This window comes from Microtus oregoni, unplaced genomic scaffold (genome assembly GCF_018167655.1).
Source record: "Microtus oregoni isolate MIOR12 unplaced genomic scaffold, Mior012 000107F_ref0000227, whole genome shotgun sequence".
Classification (NCBI taxonomy): Eukaryota; Metazoa; Chordata; class Mammalia; order Rodentia; family Cricetidae; genus Microtus; species Microtus oregoni.
In genome coordinates, this window is record NW_024544725.1 from 2,392,211 (window position 1) to 2,411,339 (window position 19,129).

Sequence of the window (19,129 nt, forward strand, 5' to 3'; positions counted from 1 at the left end):
TTTTACAGTATTGCTTCTAACCTCCTGTATAAACATTCGAATGATAAAACTTCCTGCCAATATATGAAGATAAGCTAAAAATTGTTCCTATACATCTCCAATTTGAAGTTCCACAAAGACCATATAGATGCTTAACATCTTATTTATTTAGACATATACACAAATTTGCATGTCAGACTTTAGTCTTCATTTTATTTGACAAATCTGAAGTGAAAACATAGAAATAGAAATGAGATAAACAGGCATCCTCACCTGACATCATTGAGAAACTTTATGGAATTGGTGAAAGGAAAATACATCAATTTAGTTCGTCTTAATTCTATTGATCTTATTTTCAAATACAGAGAAAATCTCTCTGCCATTAAGTTTTGTAAGAGGGTTTTTTTTCTTTAAAAAATTGGTAACTATAATGAGAAACTTTTAGATGACTCTAACGCACCATCCTTGATCAAATGGGCTGTCATTTTAATTGCTCTATAATTTTGGATATGAATAGTTTTTAGTTGTTTTGAAACAGTCCTACTTATTCTCATTTTCAAACTAATTATGGCAGCTTTCTGCCAAGGTAATTAAAACATCCTCTTACAACCTTTTTAATGGATAGATAATATACTACACTTTTGCTACAGTTAAATATATGAGTAGCTAACAGAGGAGAAACATCTTTTCATAAAATAGAGGATCACTGTATTGATAAAACAAATTTTATTCGTGTTTCAGAACTTAATGTCTAGCTCAAATGTTATGATAATATAAATAAGACTCTTAATTTCATTATCAAGACTTTTTAAATATTTCTCAGCTATAGGTCCAGTTAGTATAGTGCCACAGTCATGCCTATATTAACTGCTTCTTAGTATAATGAATAATTTTTAGAATATGCCTATAAACTGAAAAATTTTATAAAGGTTTCTGTAAATATTTTAGTACAAAACTATGTACTAGAAATGTAATCTGAATGTATTTGTTACATTAATTCTAACTTTGATGAAATAAATTGTAGGTTTTAATTAGGTTATACTATGAAATTTATTATTGTAATTTATTTAGCAAATATTTGTATCTACCTTGTAAAGTCATTACAATTCAACTAAGAAACTTCTAAATACATTAAAGACCCTACTATAAAATATTCTTCAAGTAAGATACAGTTATCAAATATCTTTTATTATTTTTATTACTTAAGTTTTTATGATTATGCAATATTTCAATGTTATAGCTATATCACTATGAAAACTTCTACATTCTTATTGCCCCACTACTACAGTATAGTACTATATGTTTTTAAGAAAGTGAATTGGATTACTTGCAGAAAACATGTTTTGAAAGAACAGATTTTTCCCAGGTACTTAGAACAAGTTGCACAATGTATAATTTAGTTAATGTAGTTATTTTAAAAGACATTAGCCCATTTCCTTGATTAACAACATTAACCTCCACCTCTGACTTAGCTATTTCCAAGGCATATTAGCATTGCCACACTCTTGTTTAGTCATAAGCTCAATATGAGAAATGTACATTTAGGCTGTTTATTTCATGCTCTAGTTAACCTATTTTTTTAATTTAATTGTCCTTTGCCTCTGCTTTCTGAAAAATAGCATTGAATCTTGTAGCTAAACTGCACATTTAACATAATAAAAGAACTTGTAAAGAATCTATGCTTACGAATAAGTTCAACATATATGAAGCACCCTATATAAAAGTAGCAGGTTAGGTTCTATAATGTCTGCAACAAGAGTTGAAACAAAGGTTTTTTTTTCCTATTTGTATGGTGTTGTATCAAATATTTCAATGTGCACAAAAGGATTCAGGTCTCTTAAATGGCTGGGGGAACTCATCTTCATAATTAAATCATCTTATTAGATTGATTGGGATAGGACTATGGTTCACAATTTGATTGTGCTTTAGCAATAGAAAATAACTATTAAAATACTGATGCAGACAGAAAATTTCCTTTGAATTGTAGTCCTGAAAAGTGGATCCATTCATGGCTAGAAAAGAAAAAAAAATGTATCTTAAAATTGATTCACAATTACTTTAAAATGCTGCCATTATTACATGCACATACATCCCAAAATTATTCAGCTGGATATGTATATTGCTAACAGAATATACTCCTTTATATAATGCTCAATAAAATTATAATCTCTCTGACTTAAGGCATGTGTTTTAAATGGCTGCAAACCAGAAGAAGGGAGATCGGTGTATTTTCTTCTTATGGACATATTTAGAGGTTAAGTACATGCTGAAACATCTCTGATAATAAAGATCTATCATCTGTGAACTTATATAAACATACTCTTCTATAACCCTTTCAGACCTTAACTATTTCATTGGTGACACAGAAATGGCTACTACACTAGACTCTTTATTTCACAGGTTCTCACTCTATTGTCACCTCTGAGGCACATGTCTAGCAATTGTTTCTGAGTCTTAACTTTCAGCACCAAATTATCCTTAAATGAAAAGTATGTGCCCTGTGCAGACCACTTTTGTTGCTAACTGGTTTTTGAGTTATCAAATTCTCTGTATCACTTGATAGTAACAGTTCCCAATTAGTTAATGACCTAAGAAAAATGACTTTGAAAGATTAAACTTTGCATGTATTTTTATTTTTGCTGAAGATTTACTAAATATGGCTTACTTGCACTAGTAACTTAAAAAATTGGTGCTTTCATAATGTGTAAAAGACCATTAGAACTAAAATCATGGTGACTTTATTATTACTGAAGTATTTGGGCTTATTTGACCAAAAGATATATATTTTAGTGAATCATTTAACAACTTTTAATTTTAGTAACAACATTAGAGAAGTATTATTTTAAAACTTAAAACTTTGGTAACTATGTTTGTCATTACAGTAAAAATGTAAAAATACATATATCATAAACCTCAGTTTCTAAATTGCACAATATACTCAATACTATACAACTCAGAAAACAAAACATTATTAGTAAACTGTATGCCCTTCTTATGCTGTCTTGCAATCAGCCATGCTTTTCCTGATTAACCACTTCTTGAGTTTACTAACAGTGGATTTGCTTTGTTTGTTTTTAGTATATAAGTCACTTGAAAAGTAAATATTAACATAACACAGAAGTTCCTTTCCACACAGTTTTAAATAAGATCACGTATGGTTTGAAAGGTGAAACTCTGAAACTTCTTTCTGCCCATTGTACCTGAGAAATGTTACACATTCCTATGCTTATGATCAATGATTTACTATTAAATATCACATAAAACTGTAGAAGTATATAATTAAGAAAAACTCCAGAGCTCTTTTTTTAATATTAGCAAGTTTGCTGAAGTTCAGCACTTTTAAAATTTGGGGATAGAAAATTGTTTTGTAACTGAGTAGTCCTGCACACCATAGGTGGCATGGGAGCACCTGTGGTCTATACCCAGTAGATGCCAATATAGTAAACCACTAATGAAAACTGAAACTGTCTAAAGACACTAAGTGCTCTGGAATTTAGAAGTAGATGCCACTGGAAAGAACCACTGTGCTAATGAATGTCTATTTTCTCTTTGACAATCACTATTATAAAGGTTAACAAAGAAAGTAGTAAAAGTCTTAAGAAATAGCTGTCGTCTATTTATAATAAAGAGATTTTAAAATAATCACCCCCTTCATGGCTTGAATTACTTAGAATGCTGTTGATATCTATGTTGTCTGGTCATGTTGAAGGGAGTTATAGAAAGTAAATATGCATGTCATTTGCATGGTTATTTAGCCTTACATTAAACTCCAGAATTTAAAGCTGGAGGATCTTACAATCTAGAGAGAAAACAGACACAACTCTCTTTTCAAATTTTAAAGCAATAAAAGTTAATAAGTATTCACATTCAAGAATACAAGACAAATTCTATTGATACATGACATTCATACTCCGTTGCCTTTCAAGTTTTCTGCTGCATTTGATACTTTACCTAAGTTTTAATTAAAACAGCCTAGAAACGCCCAAATAAACTTACATGAGTCCATTTATCTTCAGTTTTCTCAATCACGATAGTCTGTGTGTCACTTCCTGGTGGTATATATTCATAGTCATCATACAGGAGACCTAGGATTGGATATTGTGTCCTGTACCTATACACGAAAAACAGGTACACGTATTACAAAATAACTGTCATTTGTAGCCACTCCTATTTCCAGTCCCCTATTTAAATCAATTTATCCCTGAATGACTTTTTACTAATTTCAAATGAAATGCCCTCTCAAATATAAAAGAAAAACTGTCACTATTTTTATGTTTAATAAAGGGGAGAAACTTTGTCACTGCCCATGTTGGAACATTGTTAGCACAAGATAATGATACAGAGAAAAGACAAAAATAAAATAAGAACCATAAGTAATGAGCTCACTCCTTAGACAGTTGTTCATGTTTACAGGATAGAAAAATAAAAAAACAAATGAGTTTCAGAAATCTTATCAAGATAAAGTGACACAATAATGTATGCCGCTGCCCTATCTTGAGGGGCAGACCTCTCTAATGCTATTCTCTACATAGAAAAAAATCAGTATCGTGCTCCACCTCTCACTATGACAGTTCCAAATACTCATTGTCAAATATGTTTCAAAATACTAGATAAAAATTCCAACATGAGGGGCTGGAGAGATGGCTCAGTGGTTAAGAGCACTGCCTGCTCTTCCAAAGGTCCTGAGTTCAATTCCCAGCAACCACATGGTGGCTCACAACCATCTGTAAAGAGGTCTGGCACCCTCTTCTGGCCTTTAGGCATACACACAGACAGAATATTGTATACATAATAAATAAATAAATATTTTTTTAAAAAAATAATTAAAAAAATTCCACCATGAAATAATTCTTAAATTATAAATATTGCACCATTCTTAGTAGGGTAATAAATCTTGTTTTGTTGTACCTTATTCTCCATGTGAACTATTGTTTTACCTAATATATCCATGCCATAAATGCTACTCACAGTAACTCAGCTTTCTTTATTACCAGATCAACCAATGGTACCCCACATCACCATTTTATTTTCCTAAAGTACAAGGTTAGTGATGCTGAATATTCAGATATATACATTCTTTAAGCGACTAGGTAAAACATCTGTACTCAATAAAGGAAAAAATTATATGCTGATATTGATAATATCTGTTTTTAAAATAAAATAAGAAAAGACAAAGTTTATATAAGGGTTTATACTTTCCAGGATGTCAGATATGCAGTGTGATTAGGAGCATATGCCTGTCACATAAAGGGTTACTATTCTCACTTTGAATAATGTAGGCAAGATAAAGATTGTTTTCCAACTTAAAAAGCCGATTGTATTGTTTGCTAGAAGAGCAGCCAAAAATGCAGGAAGAGAAATGTGATACTGGATAAAAATTGGACCCAGGGTAAAGATTTAATAGAATCAGAAAAGACAATGATGTAGAGAGATTTAAAATAATTGTTTTGTTATTCTCAATATGTTTTAAAAGGTAGTTAACGTTTAAAAGTAACTTTTTTCATTATGTATATGAGAAAGTACACATGCTAAAAATAGAAAAGAGATCATAAAGAAGAGATAAAAATATACTTCTTATAATAGAGTATAATAGTGTTTGAGGGTAGATTGATAGGCTAAATAATGCTATTTATTAAAAATTATAAAGTAATGAAAATAAATACACATAATAAACAAATAACATAGATGATATATAATCATGAAAAATTCTAAATAAAAGATGGAAAACGAAGGAACAATAAGAATGTTGAATAAACAGCAAGCATCTAGCAAAATGGTAGATTTTAACACACCTTGTAGATAGTTGCAATAAGTATAAGGGTTTTTAATATGCTTTCTGACTGTAAATTGTTTAATTATATAAAGAACCAGCTAGCTGTGCTATTTAAAAATAAGCAAACAAAAAGTAATTCTCTAAATTAAAGAAATCCTCAGAAAAACTGATTATATTATATAAACTATATAGCAGAAAATTCTGCTATAATGTAGGTATGTTTTCGAAAAGCAAATGTGGTTGCTAATCTGTAGCACTACTAGGAAGTGACATGACCTTTAGGAGATGAGATCAAGTGAAAGTAACTAAGGTCATTGGAGGTATGGTATAGAAGATGTTGAGACCAGAGCCAGACCTCTCATCTTCTTCACTTCTTGACTGTAATGTGATAAACATCTACTTCTGTCATGTGTTCACTGCTAAGAAGTTGTGTCTTACCATAGGCTAAACAAAGGCAGTGAGATCAAACAACCATGGACTGAAGCTTCTGTGTGGTGGTCTGAATGAACTGTCCTCCACAATCTCAGAAATTTGAATGTCTGGTCCCTAGTTGGTAGAGTTGTCTGGGGACATTTAGGAGGTCTGGCCTTGTTGGAAGAAATATGTTATTGGAACCAGTCTTTGAGAGTTTAAAGACTTTTGCAAGAGTGCATTACACTGAAGGCCAGAATATTAGCTAACCCTTTCTTCTGAGCTTGCTGACCAGAGTTCAATCATCAGAATGTACTTGATGGAATAGGAAAATCAAGTCCCACAAGTGGTCCCGTAATCAACACATGTGTACCGTGGTATCCATATTCAAAATAAATAAATGCATTTAAAAAAGAAATTCTGTAGGAAATTTCAAAAGCCATTACAAAAATAATACACATACATAAACCTAATAATAGAATTCAAAACTACATGAACTAAAACTGGGCAGAAATGAACATGGTTTCAGTAACCGCTTTCTATAATAGAATGGACAGTATGTGAACATGGGAATAGGCTTGAATAACATTTTACAACCATGCCTAGAAGATATCAATAATATTTTCTACCTACAATGAATTAAAATATGTATTTTAATATATATGGAATTTTGTGTTTGGTAGACTAAATGTTAGACAAAGAAACAATAGTCAACAACTTTAAGAACAGTGTATGTTCCAGTTAAAATGAAGTGATATCAGAAATAAAAGTGAATACCTTGAGAAATTCACAAAAAATTGTAGGTTAAGTGATATTTTCAAACAATTAATAAAGTGAGGCTCAAGAAAAATATTAGTTATATTGCCTCTTTTATAAGAAAAGAACAATCCCAATCACATAGGTTTGTATCTTAGAAACTATTTTTAAAAAGTAAGCACACACACAGCCTAGTATAAAATAAAATTTTAACCAGGCAGTGGTGGCACATGTCTTTAATCCCAGCACTCAGGAGGCAGAGGCAGGTGGATCTCTGTGAGTACAAGACCAGCCTGGTCTACAAGAGCAAGTTCCAGGATGGGCTCAAAAGCTACAGAGAAAACTTGTATCAAAAGTCCAAAAAATAAAGATTATATTAGAGATAAACAGAAATCACTGAAATCAAAATTATTTCTAAATTATTAACATTGATTGACCAAGAAAAAGAGAAAGGTCTCAAATTGCTAAAATTGCACAGGTAAAATAGAGAGTCACTATTATTGACTTTGAAGAAAGAAAAAAGCCATGGATCTGGGAAAGGAATTTGAAGAGAGGAGGGATAGATGACAGATGAGGGAAATAAAACCCAAGGACAATGGCACGGGGTTTTGAACCTACGTAATGTGCTGGCTTTGTGGGAGCCTATCCAGTTTGGATGTTCACCTTCCTAGAAATGCACGGAGGGGGGAGGACCTAGGACTTACCACAGGGCAGGGAAATCTGACTGCTCTTTGGGCTGGAGAGGGAGGGGGAGAGGAGTGGGGGGAGGGGGAGAAGGGTGGCAGGAGGGGGAGGGAAATGGGAGGCTGGGAGGAGGAGGAAATTTGTTTTTTTTCTCTTTTCTCAATAAAAAAAAAGTTAAAAAAAGAGCCAATGGGAAATGAGAATAGATAGAGTACATTGTATACCTTTGTGAAATTGTTAAAGAACAAATTTAATCAATAAAAATAAGTATTATAAATGAAAAGCAAAATGTTAATACAGATTGACCAAGAAAAAGGAAAGAACTCAAATTACTGAAATCATATAAGGAAAAGGAAAATCACTATTACGGACTTTGGAAAAGTAAAACTCATAACATAGAAGTTCTATGAAAATCTCTATGTTGAAAAACTACATAACACAAATTAAATGTATAAATTCTTGGGAGAATACCAAGAATAAATCTCACAGGAACAAACAGAAAAACTATAAAAAACAAAGCAAGAGTAAACTAACTTCCCACAAAGAAAAAACAATCCTCAAATATTTGCAATGAATATAGTGTTTCAGGAACTTAAAGAATTAATGCTTGGTATTTCTCCCAAAAATATAGATTAGACACACACACACATACACACACACACACACACACACACACAATTTTGATTTCATTTTCTAAAGTAAGTTGTACCCTGCTACCATAACAAGAAATACATCACAAGAGTAAAGGAAAAAAAAAACAGATCAATATCATTCGGGAATGCAGAAGTAAAAATTCTCAATAAAATGTTAGTAAATCAAATCTAATAACATATAAAATAATTGCACAAATCAAATCTAATAACATACAAAATAATTTTGTAACATGAAAAAAAGCATTTGATTCAAACAATATGATATTGTAACATCTTAGAAATCACTTACTGTAATATGTTATTTACAGAATCATGCATGCACTCTTTTGATCATCTAATATAAATTTTCTAGCACTATCATAACTTGAAAAAGAACTTTATAAAGAACACAAGTGAACATCTTCAATTAAATAAAAACTCACAGCTAACATAATATTTTAAAAGTACTGAGTAAATTTCACCCATCCACTAACCAAGAACAGTAAAATGAAAAAATTCCCTTTTTTTATTTCTATTTAACATTGTATTGGAGGTATCAAGGCAATTTAAAAAGGAAATAAAATGTATCTAGAATGAAAATGAAGAAATTATATGCAAATGGAATGATCTCATAAGACTATTTTGATGAATTCAGTAAAAAACCAAACTATTATATCTTTAACCTTGAAGAATATAAAATGAATACACACACTACAAACTGTGATCCTATACCCTTATAATGAGTAATGTGAAAATAAAGTTAAGACAACAATTCTAGGAGTTGGAGAGATGGCTCGGAGGTTCAGAGTACTGGCTGCTCTTTCAGAGGACTCTGGCTTAAAACCATCGGCAACCTGGTTGTGGGAGATCTAATGCCCTCTTCTGGACCTCCCATTCACCCAGATATGTAAACAGGACACAGATACACATGCAGGCAAAACACCATACACATGAAGTTTTTTCCCTTAAGAAAGAAAGAAAATAACTGTACTAACAGTAACATGAAAACAAAACCCCAATACTTAAAAATAAATGTAGCAAGAAGTTTAAGATTTATATAGTATAAGATTCTTTTTTGTTTGTTTGTTCGTTTTCTTTAAAGAAAATATACTGACAATATCATAAAAAAATACTTAGGACAGAACATAACAAAGAATGTAAGATTTATAATTTGAAAACTACAAATTACTGTCTCATTAACTGAAAGGCAACTGGGCATGGTGGTGTACACCTTTAATCCCAGAAGTTGAGAGACAAAGGTAGGTGCATTTCTGTGGTTTGGAGGCCAGCCTGGTCAACCAAATATGGGGGCTTAAATGGGAATATTCCTCATTGGTTCATACATGTGAATGTTTGGTCCCTAATTAGTGGAACTGTCTTGGAAAGGATTAGAAGGTGTGATCTTGTTGGAGGAGGTGTGTGACTGCGGGTGGGCTTCAAAATCCCAGGTCTAGTCTTTCCTCTCACTCAGTCTCTCTCTTTCCTCCTCTTTCTTTCTCTTCTTCCCTCTCTCCCACACTTTTCACTGAGATTGTGGACCAGACATAACTCTCAGCTACTGTTCCAGTGCCATGCTATCCTGCCTACCTACCATGCTTCCTACCAGTGCCATTGCCATCCTGCTTACCTACCATGCTTCCTACTCTGATGATCAAGGACTCACCTTCTGATACTCTAAGCAAACCCTCAAGTAAACTCATTTTTTATATATATATAATTTGCTTTGGTCACTGTCTCTTCACAGCAACAGAAAAGTAACTACAACACCAGCTCTGCACAGTAAGAGCATCTCTTAAAATGAAAAGAATTGCTTGCTTAGCTAGGTTCAACCTCATAGATTTCTGGGAATTTCTGTTGTGCTAGGTTTCTAGCTCATCCTCAAGATATCCCCCAATTTCTGTTGTCTCTCTCAGTACTCTCTCCCTCCATCTGATTCTTCATGTTCACATACCTAACCACTCCCAGTCCACCCATAAGATCCCTTGTATTCACCTTCCCATGGAGATCTATGTGTCTGCCCTTGAGCAATCCTTGTGGTTGAGTCTCTCTGGGTCTGTGGATTGTAGTGTGATTATCCTTTACAGCTAATATACACTCATAAGTGAGTACATATCATGTTTGCCTTTCTGGGTCTGCACTACCTCACTTAGGATGATTTTTTTTCTAGGACCATTCATTTGCTTTCAAATTTCATGATATCATTGTTTTTAATGCTTCATTGTGTAAATGTATCACAATTTCTTTATCCATTCTTTGGTGGAGGGACATCGATGTTATTTCCAGTTTCTGGCTATTACAAATAATGGTGCTATGTACATAATTGAGCAAGTGTCCTTGTGGTAGGATGGAGCATCTTTTAGCTATATGCCTAGGAGTTTTATAGCTGGGTCTTGAGGTACATCTATTCCCAATTTTCTGAGAAATCACATGCTGATTTCCAAAGTGGCTCTACTAGTTTGTACTCCCACCAGCAGTGGAGGGGTGTTCCCCTTGCTTCACTTCCTCACCAGTATGAGCTGTTTCTTGTGTTTTTAAACTTAGCCATTCTGACAAGTGTAAGATGGAATCCCAGAGTTGTTTTGATTTGCATTTCCCTGATGGCTAAGGATGTTGTACATCTCTTAAGTGTTTCTCAGCCATTTGAGATTCCTCTGTTAAGAATTCTCTGTTTAGAACTGTATCTCATTTTAATTGGATTATTTGGTTTGATGGTATCTAGTTTCTTGAGTTCTTTATATATTTTTGATATCAGCCCTCTATGTGGTCTTGGAGGAAATCTTTTCCCAGTCTAAAGCTGCCATTTGTCCTATTGCTGGTGTCCTTTCTTATAGAAGTTTTTCAGTTTCATGAGGTCCCAGTTATTAATTATCAATCTTAGTGCCTGCATTATTGGTGTTCTGTTCAGAAACTTGTATCTGTATCTCTTGCTAACGTGTTCAGGGCTATTCCCCAGCTTCTCTTCTGTCAGATTCAGTGTATCTGGTTTTATGTTGAGGTCTTTGATCTATTTGGACTTGAGTTTTGTGCAGAGTGATAGATATGGATTTATTTGCTTTCTTTTATATGCTGACATCCACTTAGACCAGCATGATTTATTGAAGATGCTTGCTTTCTTTCCTCCATTATTTTACTTAGGCTTCTTTATCAAATATCAGGTGTACATAGGTGTATGAATTTACATCTGAAACTTTCATCCAATTCCATTGATCCACCTGTCTGCTTTTGTGCCAACACCATGCAGCTTTTATTGCTATAGCTTTGTAGTAGAGCTTGAAATCAGGGATGGTGATAACTACACAAGTTCTTTCAGTGTACAGGACTGTTTTATCTACCTTGGTTTGTTGATTTTCTATATAAAATGAGTTATTTTTCTTTCAATGTCTGTAAAGAATTATGTTAAAATTCTTATGGGGATTGCATTGAATCAATCTTGCTTTTGGTAAGATCACCATTTTTACTATACTAATCCTACTAATCCATGAGCATGGGAGATCTTTCCATCTTTTAATATCTTCTAGACTCCTAGTAGTGGGGAATATGGACCCTGAACTGGCCATCTCCTGTAACCAGGCAAGACATCCAGTGAAAGGATTGGGACAACAACCCAGTCACATAAATTTCAATCTACAAATTGTCCTGCTTACAAGATGTGTTAGGATATAGGTGGCTCAAAAATTATGGGAGTGGCCAACCAATGGCTGGTCCAGTTTAGTTCTATGCCACAAGAGTGATCTCATCCATGATACTACCTGGTGAGCCAGGAACAAGATGCTATATAACCCAGAGACCTAGGATAAAACCGAAAACAACTGGAAAAAAAGCAATGAAATGATTCTTAATAATATTCTGCTACACTCATAGATTAATGCTTAGCCCAATCATTATTAGAGATGCTTCATGTAGCAACTCACAGAAACAGATGCAAAGAGCCGCAGTCAAACATTAGACAGAACTCGGGGGGAATCCTGCTGAAGATAGGGAGGAAATACTGTGGGAGCCAGAGGGGTCAAGGACACCACAAGAAAACCCACAGATTCAACTCCCTGTGCTAATAGGAGCTCACTGAGACTGAACCGGCAAACAGGGTGCCTCCATGGAAGTTAACTAGACCCTCTGATTATATATTACAATTTTGTAGTTTGGTCTTCTTGTGGGGATTCCTAACAGTGGGAGCAGGAGCAATCTTTGACTCTTTTGGCAGGCTTTGGGACCCTCATACTCATACTGGGTTGCCTCATCAATTTAGTATGCCATATTTGATTGATAACAATGGGAGCCCTGCCCTCTGAATAGAGACAGAGTATGAGATGGGGAGGGGCAAATGGATAGCAGAGAGGAAATGAGGGGAGGGATTAGGGATGAGAGGCAGGAGAGGAAACATTGGTTGGTTTGTAAAACAAATAAAATATATATTTAGAAAAAAAGAGAAAAAAGAATTGACTTTGGAATCAGAGGTGGTCGGTAACATCAAGAAAAAAAATATTTTCCCAAAACAACAGGGCAGGTAAACATATGAAGTCACAATAAAGGTGACAATATGCATAAGATCTGCACATACTTCAACCAAAAGAATAAAGAATTTGGAGAGAAAAGAATGAATTAAAGATAGAGTTTAACTCTAAAAGTTCCCATACACATGGATTAGAATAGTTACTATTTTTAAGATGTTGATAAGAACTATTATATATATGAAATGTAATGAGAATTAACAAGGTAAAAATACATTTTTTACATAATTCTACAAACATACCTAACATTCATATAAAAAAGCAAGAGTTCACTAGTAGGAAAAATAATGTAGGCAAGAATGATTTGAAGAGCAGCATTCCTGCTTTAGATTTACTGACCTATAGGAATAATAGTAGTGTGACAATGACATAAATGCAGGCAGATCAGTGGAATAAAATTAATATTCTACCATAAAAACTAGCCAACTGCAAGGGGAAAGGAATTTAATAGAAATCTATTTAAAGAATATATAGATTTCATATATATGTGTATATACATGCACCATGATACATATAATGTCATATACATATAGTCATACATAATAACCAATTATTTATTTTTACTTCTCTAGTACTTAACATTCTATTAATGATACACCGTAGTTATATTTCATTTATATTTTAATAAATAAAGTTTGCCTGAAGTTCAGAGAGTAAAACAGCTGCACTGATTAACCTTACAGACCAGGTAGTGATGACACACACCTTAAATCCCAGGAGTCACACTAGTTTGCCATAAAAACCAAGCAACAGGGGTGCATGTCTTTAATTCCAGCCCTAGAGTGGAATATAAAGCAGGAGGAGACAGCTCTCACACACAGTCTCAATCTGAAATTCCTGGAGGGAGGACCACCATTTTTGGACTGAGTTAGAGGTAAGAGCCAGTGGCTGACTGGTTTGATTTTCTGACCTTTAGGTTGAACTCCAATTTCTGTCTCTGTGTTTTATTAATTATGCTACAATACACAATTATCCTAACTATGGTAGTAATGCCTTTTTTAACATCCATTCTTCAGTATAATTGCTTATGAGTAAAAATCAACCTCTTTATAATGATCTACACATCAACTAAGAGAATAACAACTTAAATTTTATAATAACATCACACATTCAAATGCCATTTTAAAGTACATTACTTTTTTGTGGTGATTGTTGTCCTTCCAACACTGGAGGGTTGGTTATGGGATGAATATATTTCCTGTCTCAACTTTGAGAGTTCCTTACAAAGAAAACACAATGATTCTTTAAATAGCAATATAAACATGAGCTAATATGATTACTAAGAATAACCCCCACCACTTCTCCTGCTTTGTTTTTATATAAAATGTTTTAATCCTACTAATCTTGATCCACAGTAGCCAAAATGCTATACATGCCTTTGAAGAACCCCACTAACTGAGGTAGGATATCAACAATTTATTGGACATGCTTCTCTCAGTATGAGAATGTGATTGCTTTTGTTTTGAACAGTTTAAAGTTAGGCTAATTAATGATGATGATGATGATGATGATGATGAAATTTCAATAAGGAAGTAGATGCAGAGTCCAAACAGAAAACTGCAAGTGACATTTTTTAAATAACAGCAATAAAATATTAGCCCATTGTTTTTAATAGTTCCTTTAGTACTTATTGTATGACAGATTTGGGGCGACTTGCTGCTGATATAATATAGTACCTTAATGAAAGATTAGTTCATGACCTAGGAGTGAGATCACGGGCTTTGAGTAATTTCACTGCTAATGAAATATAAATTAAATTTCTTAGAAATAGTAAAAGTACAACACCAATCTTTTTCCTTTAACTTCAATTTTTTCTTTCAGTTGAATTATTTCTCAAGTGGAAATCTTACTATTCACATATGTCCTCTCATGTGTAGTAAAGTATGTCTTCGTAAGGTGTCCTTTCCTTGATGTTCTAAGTGTCTAGTCTTTCACAACAGAACCATCCCTGCAGTTTAATGTCTTCTTTCTTAATCTATGGAAAGTATTTATTCTACAGAACCTATTATACCATTCTTCTCCACCATGTATTTTCCTCTTCTTCTTACATCTGATTGACGCTTTATAAGAGAATCCTTTTCTTCTAGCAAGCTTGTTAGTTCATGAAGCTTGAATTGGATGTCACTGCAACTTCCTTCTCTTTTGGAAACATCTTTTTGGTACTGGTTTAATTGAGACTAAGGATTTAGAAATAGGAATTTTATTATAAGGATTTTTAAAAAGACATATAATTCCAGTGAGTTATAGTTATGACACGTCATCAAATGAAAAATAATGTATCAATTTCCATAAATGTGTAGCAAATTTTGTTTATATAAAATATAATCTGAAATATCAGTTAGAAACTTCTCATTTTAAAAATTTGTGTTTGATATTTACAATTAAAGTACAAGCAATTGCTTTAGGCCAGAGCAATAAAATAAAGCTAAGAAAATAGGCATTTCAGATTTCTTCAAACACTAATTAAGGCACCTTCAATCTTAATGTTACGCTGTAACTTTCAGTTCACAAAATGATTCATGACGCATGTCTTAAATGAATTCTCACAGAATCCCAGAGAGATAAGCATTATTTTCAAAAGAGTTAAAATGAATCCCAGAAGGAATCCAGAATAACATAATAATGGCTGCAACTCAAAAGAAAAGACGCTCAAATACAAATCACAAATTTTGTCTTTCTCAGTTCCACATATATGGAAATAGAAGCTGCTTGGTTAAAGTGCTAGTAATAACATTAGGTTGGAAAAGAGGAAACCAGTGGAAGAAATTTCAGAATGATCAATAGATATATTAACAAATTAAGTTCCATTTAATTTATTTTAGAAAAAAACTTCATTGATATAAGATGAGAAAAATTATTGGCCATTTTGTTCATTAAAATATTCAAATGCATCTGACTACATTTAGGACACAATTAATTAAGGGTTAGTTAAATCAATTCAGCATGGAATTATAAGGCAACATACTATATTCTTGCAAATGTTCTAATTTTGATGTAAATTATAGATGGACGAAATCCAATATAATACAGAGAGCGAATGATCACGAGGTGTCCAGACTCAATTGATATATCTAAAACACAATTCCTGAACCTAAGTCTCAGGGAGCATCATGAAAGGAATGGGGGGGTAGGGACAGGAAGATTCTAAAAGCCAGAGAACCTATAAATCTGCTGTGAGATTGACCTTCTAGAAATGACTGGGAAATTTCACCCATGGTGCCTCAACATTATGGCTGCCTAAAAAAGACATGAAGAAGTATACCCCCAATAGACATGCCAACAAAGAAAGGGAAGATCTCACTAGGCTGAACCCATAGCCAAAGAATTGTAGGCAACTACAGAATGCGGAGAGTAGGAGAAATAAGTTTCCTTAGGGATGAATTCCTTAATTGGCTATTCAATACCGAATGCTTAACTTTAAAATTATATACATACAAGTAACATTAAGTGGGCTGAGCAGGTTGTATTTATGTAGTTAGGCATTTGTAAAAAAAATATGTAATAGTGACATTTTAAAGTAAAAGAGGCCAGGCTATCTAGAGAAAGCAAAGGATGGGTATATATACAGAAGGGATTGGAGGGAGGAATGAAAAGGGGGAAATGGTGTAATTATTATGATTTTGATTTTGCTTTTTTTGAGACAGGGTTTCTCTGTAGCTTTGGAGCCTGTCCTGGAACTAGCTCTTGTAGACCAGGCTGATCTCAAGAACTCACAGAGATCTGCCTGCCTCCGCCTTCTGAGTTCTGGGATTAAAGGCAATTAAAAAAGTTAACTAAAATATTTATAATCACTCTAATAAACTATGGCTCTTAGCTGTATAATTTTAAATATTACTCTTTTCTGAGTAAACATGCAATTTTATGAAGGGTCCTCCACCCATATCCTAAACATAAATTGTTAAAAATTGATAAAAATCAAGGTAATGAAATTAATATCTTTTTAACACCTGAGAAGAAAAAATAACCTACAGTAGAAAATAATTTAACTTAAGATAGCACTTAGAAATTTCATTGCTTTTTAATATTCAGAAATATGATTTTAAGGAAAGGTTTTAGAAAACCTTGAACCTATAATCCGTGATCCTAGAGAAGCTAAATAAGAAGGTGAACCCAAAGAAAAACATATAGTAATCCTCCTGGATACTGGAAGGAGACAAGATTGCTAGGCAAAAATTGGAAACTTGGGGGTGGGGTGGGGTAAGGGGAAATGGGGAGAAATAAGTGGGAAGGGGAAATGGGGAGAGCTTGGGGGAATGGGACGGTTGGGATGGAGGAAGGGTGGATATGGGAGCAGGGAAGTATATATCTTAATTAAGGGAGCCATTTTAGGGTTGGCAAGAGACTTGACTCTAGAGGTTCCCAGGTGTCCATGGAGATGTCCCCAGCTAGATCCTTGGGCAGCTGAGGAGAGGGAGCCTGAAATGGCCCTATCCTATAGCCATACTGATGAATATCTTGCATATCACCATAGAACCTTCATCTGGCAATGGATGAAGCTAGAGACAGAGACCCACATTGGAGCACTGGACTGAGCTCCCAAGGTCCAAATGAGGAGCAGAAGGAGAGAGGACATGAGCAAGGAAGTCAGGACCACGAGGGGTGCACCCACCCACTGAGACGGTGGGGGCTGATCTAATGGGAGCTCACCAAAGGAAGCTGGACTGGGACTGATGGAACATGTGATCAAACAGGACTATCTGAACATATCGGACAAGGAGGACTGGCTGAGAAGCCAAGGACAATGGCACTATGTTTTGATCCTACTGCATGTACTGGCTTTATGGGAGTCTAGTCTTTGTGGGATGCACACCTTCCTAGACCTGGATGGAGGGGGAGGACCTTGGACTTCCCACAGGGCAGGGAACCCTGACTGTTCTTTGGACTGGAGAGGGAGGGGAAGGGGGAGGGGGGAGGGAGAGGGAAATGGGAGGAGGGGAGGAGGTGGAAATCTTTAAGTAAAAATAAATAAAAAAATCTTTAACTTACATATTTTTCTTTGTAGATTTAAAATTAAAACAATCATATTTATTTTTCTTTTTAATGGTAATAGGGTGGGGGATTGGTGCTGATGGTGATAAAAATCATTTTCTTTAATAAAATTTTTCTTTTCATGCATGTGTAAGGAGGCCAGAGGAGGGAGCTAGATCTTGGAGAGCTGTAGTTACAGGCATCTGAAGGCTGACTGGTTTGTTACATTGGTGATCAGACCCAAACTCTGCTCCCCATGATTAAACATCTCAGTTACCTCTCAAGGTCCAAGCATCACTTTTGTTGAAAAAAGTTTCTATAGACATGTACATTTATTCAATATAGGATCAACATACCCTTAGCTTGCTGATTTCTCTGTCTTTCTCAATTCTTAAGTTTTTTACCATCTCCATATAATGGTTGCCAATCTCATCCATTTTAGCCTGTAGTATTGGGCCTGTGCAAGTCTCAGAGACCTGTACAAAAACAAAATAACTGTCTGTAATTGGATTGTTAAGAAGGAAATATATATTAGGCTTCAGTATTTATTATTACATGAATACTGTGTGATTAAATAAGACATTGAAATAATAAAAATGACCTTGAGAGATTATTTGACAAATTTCAAGTGTCAGCATGATAAAACTTTCATTCAAGGTCAACAGAAAGGAGTCAATGTACTTCACAAGGTAAAGTTTGTGTATTCTGTTAACAATGATAGCTTTATAATTAGTTAAGTAGGACAATACTATAAAGATTAGTACCTGTATTCTAAGGTTTTTATTCTCTTGCTCTAAATTACGTTTACAATACTCTAGTTCTTTTAGTCTGTATTCCATGTCTGATAGTGTATGTCGAAGAGAAAGGTTATTTTCTTCCAATGTCTGACATTTTGAGCTTGAGTCTTGAAGTCCTTGCTGCAAAGAAGACACAAGTCCATAAGAAAATGCATTTTGATTTTAAAGTTGAAATGGCCTTTTAAGTGATTCATTGTGAAAAATAAAGCAAATGTTTCAAACTGAATCTTTTGAGACTCTTGCCTTTAGATGATATTTTAAACATCATACTAAACATTAAGATTGTCTCTAATCTCATTTGCCTAACTTGAGTAAAAATAAACATTTACATAAAATTTTCAGTGTCCCAATTTATTATTATATTCATGATAGTCTGACCACATCATAGTATACTGATAGTCACTAAAATAATCATGCCCTTGATTGTGGTAAAAAATATCAACTTTATAAAATCTTTGGGAAAGCCATGAGAAAAAAAAAAGAGAGAACAAACTCTTGGGCATCATTAGAGTTTGGTTAGATTTATCTCTGCTCAGTCAAGTATAAAAGTGCATAGAGTTCATTCCCTTGTTTATTCAGTAAACAAACAAGATCTACAAAGCTTCTTTTTTCCATTAACAT

General features: G+C 33.9%; 1 protein-coding gene and 1 long non-coding RNA gene across 2 annotated transcripts in view; both read right to left on the minus strand.

Moving 5' to 3' along the window:
* Positions 1-1,824: 1,824 nt before the first annotated feature.
* Positions 1,825-13,964, minus strand: LOC121443461. Its single transcript, XR_005973668.1, has 3 exons — positions 13,880-13,964; positions 3,976-4,090; positions 1,825-1,991 (listed from the first exon to the last, which is right to left on the minus strand). It is a non-coding gene; the product is annotated as an uncharacterized LOC121443461 (long non-coding RNA).
* Positions 13,965-14,731: 767 nt separating this feature from the next.
* LOC121443470 (protein POF1B-like) overlaps positions 14,732-19,129 on the minus strand; it is a 56,222-nt gene continuing 51,824 nt past the window's right edge. Inside the window, exons 12-14 of the mRNA XM_041645220.1 lie at positions 18,476-18,628; positions 18,068-18,187; positions 14,732-14,920 (exon numbers count right to left, since the gene is read on the minus strand). Of these exons, the coding sequence (XP_041501154.1) occupies positions 14,732-14,920; positions 18,068-18,187; positions 18,476-18,628 (462 nt within the window). The remainder of the gene's footprint in view (positions 14,921-18,067; positions 18,188-18,475; positions 18,629-19,129) is intronic.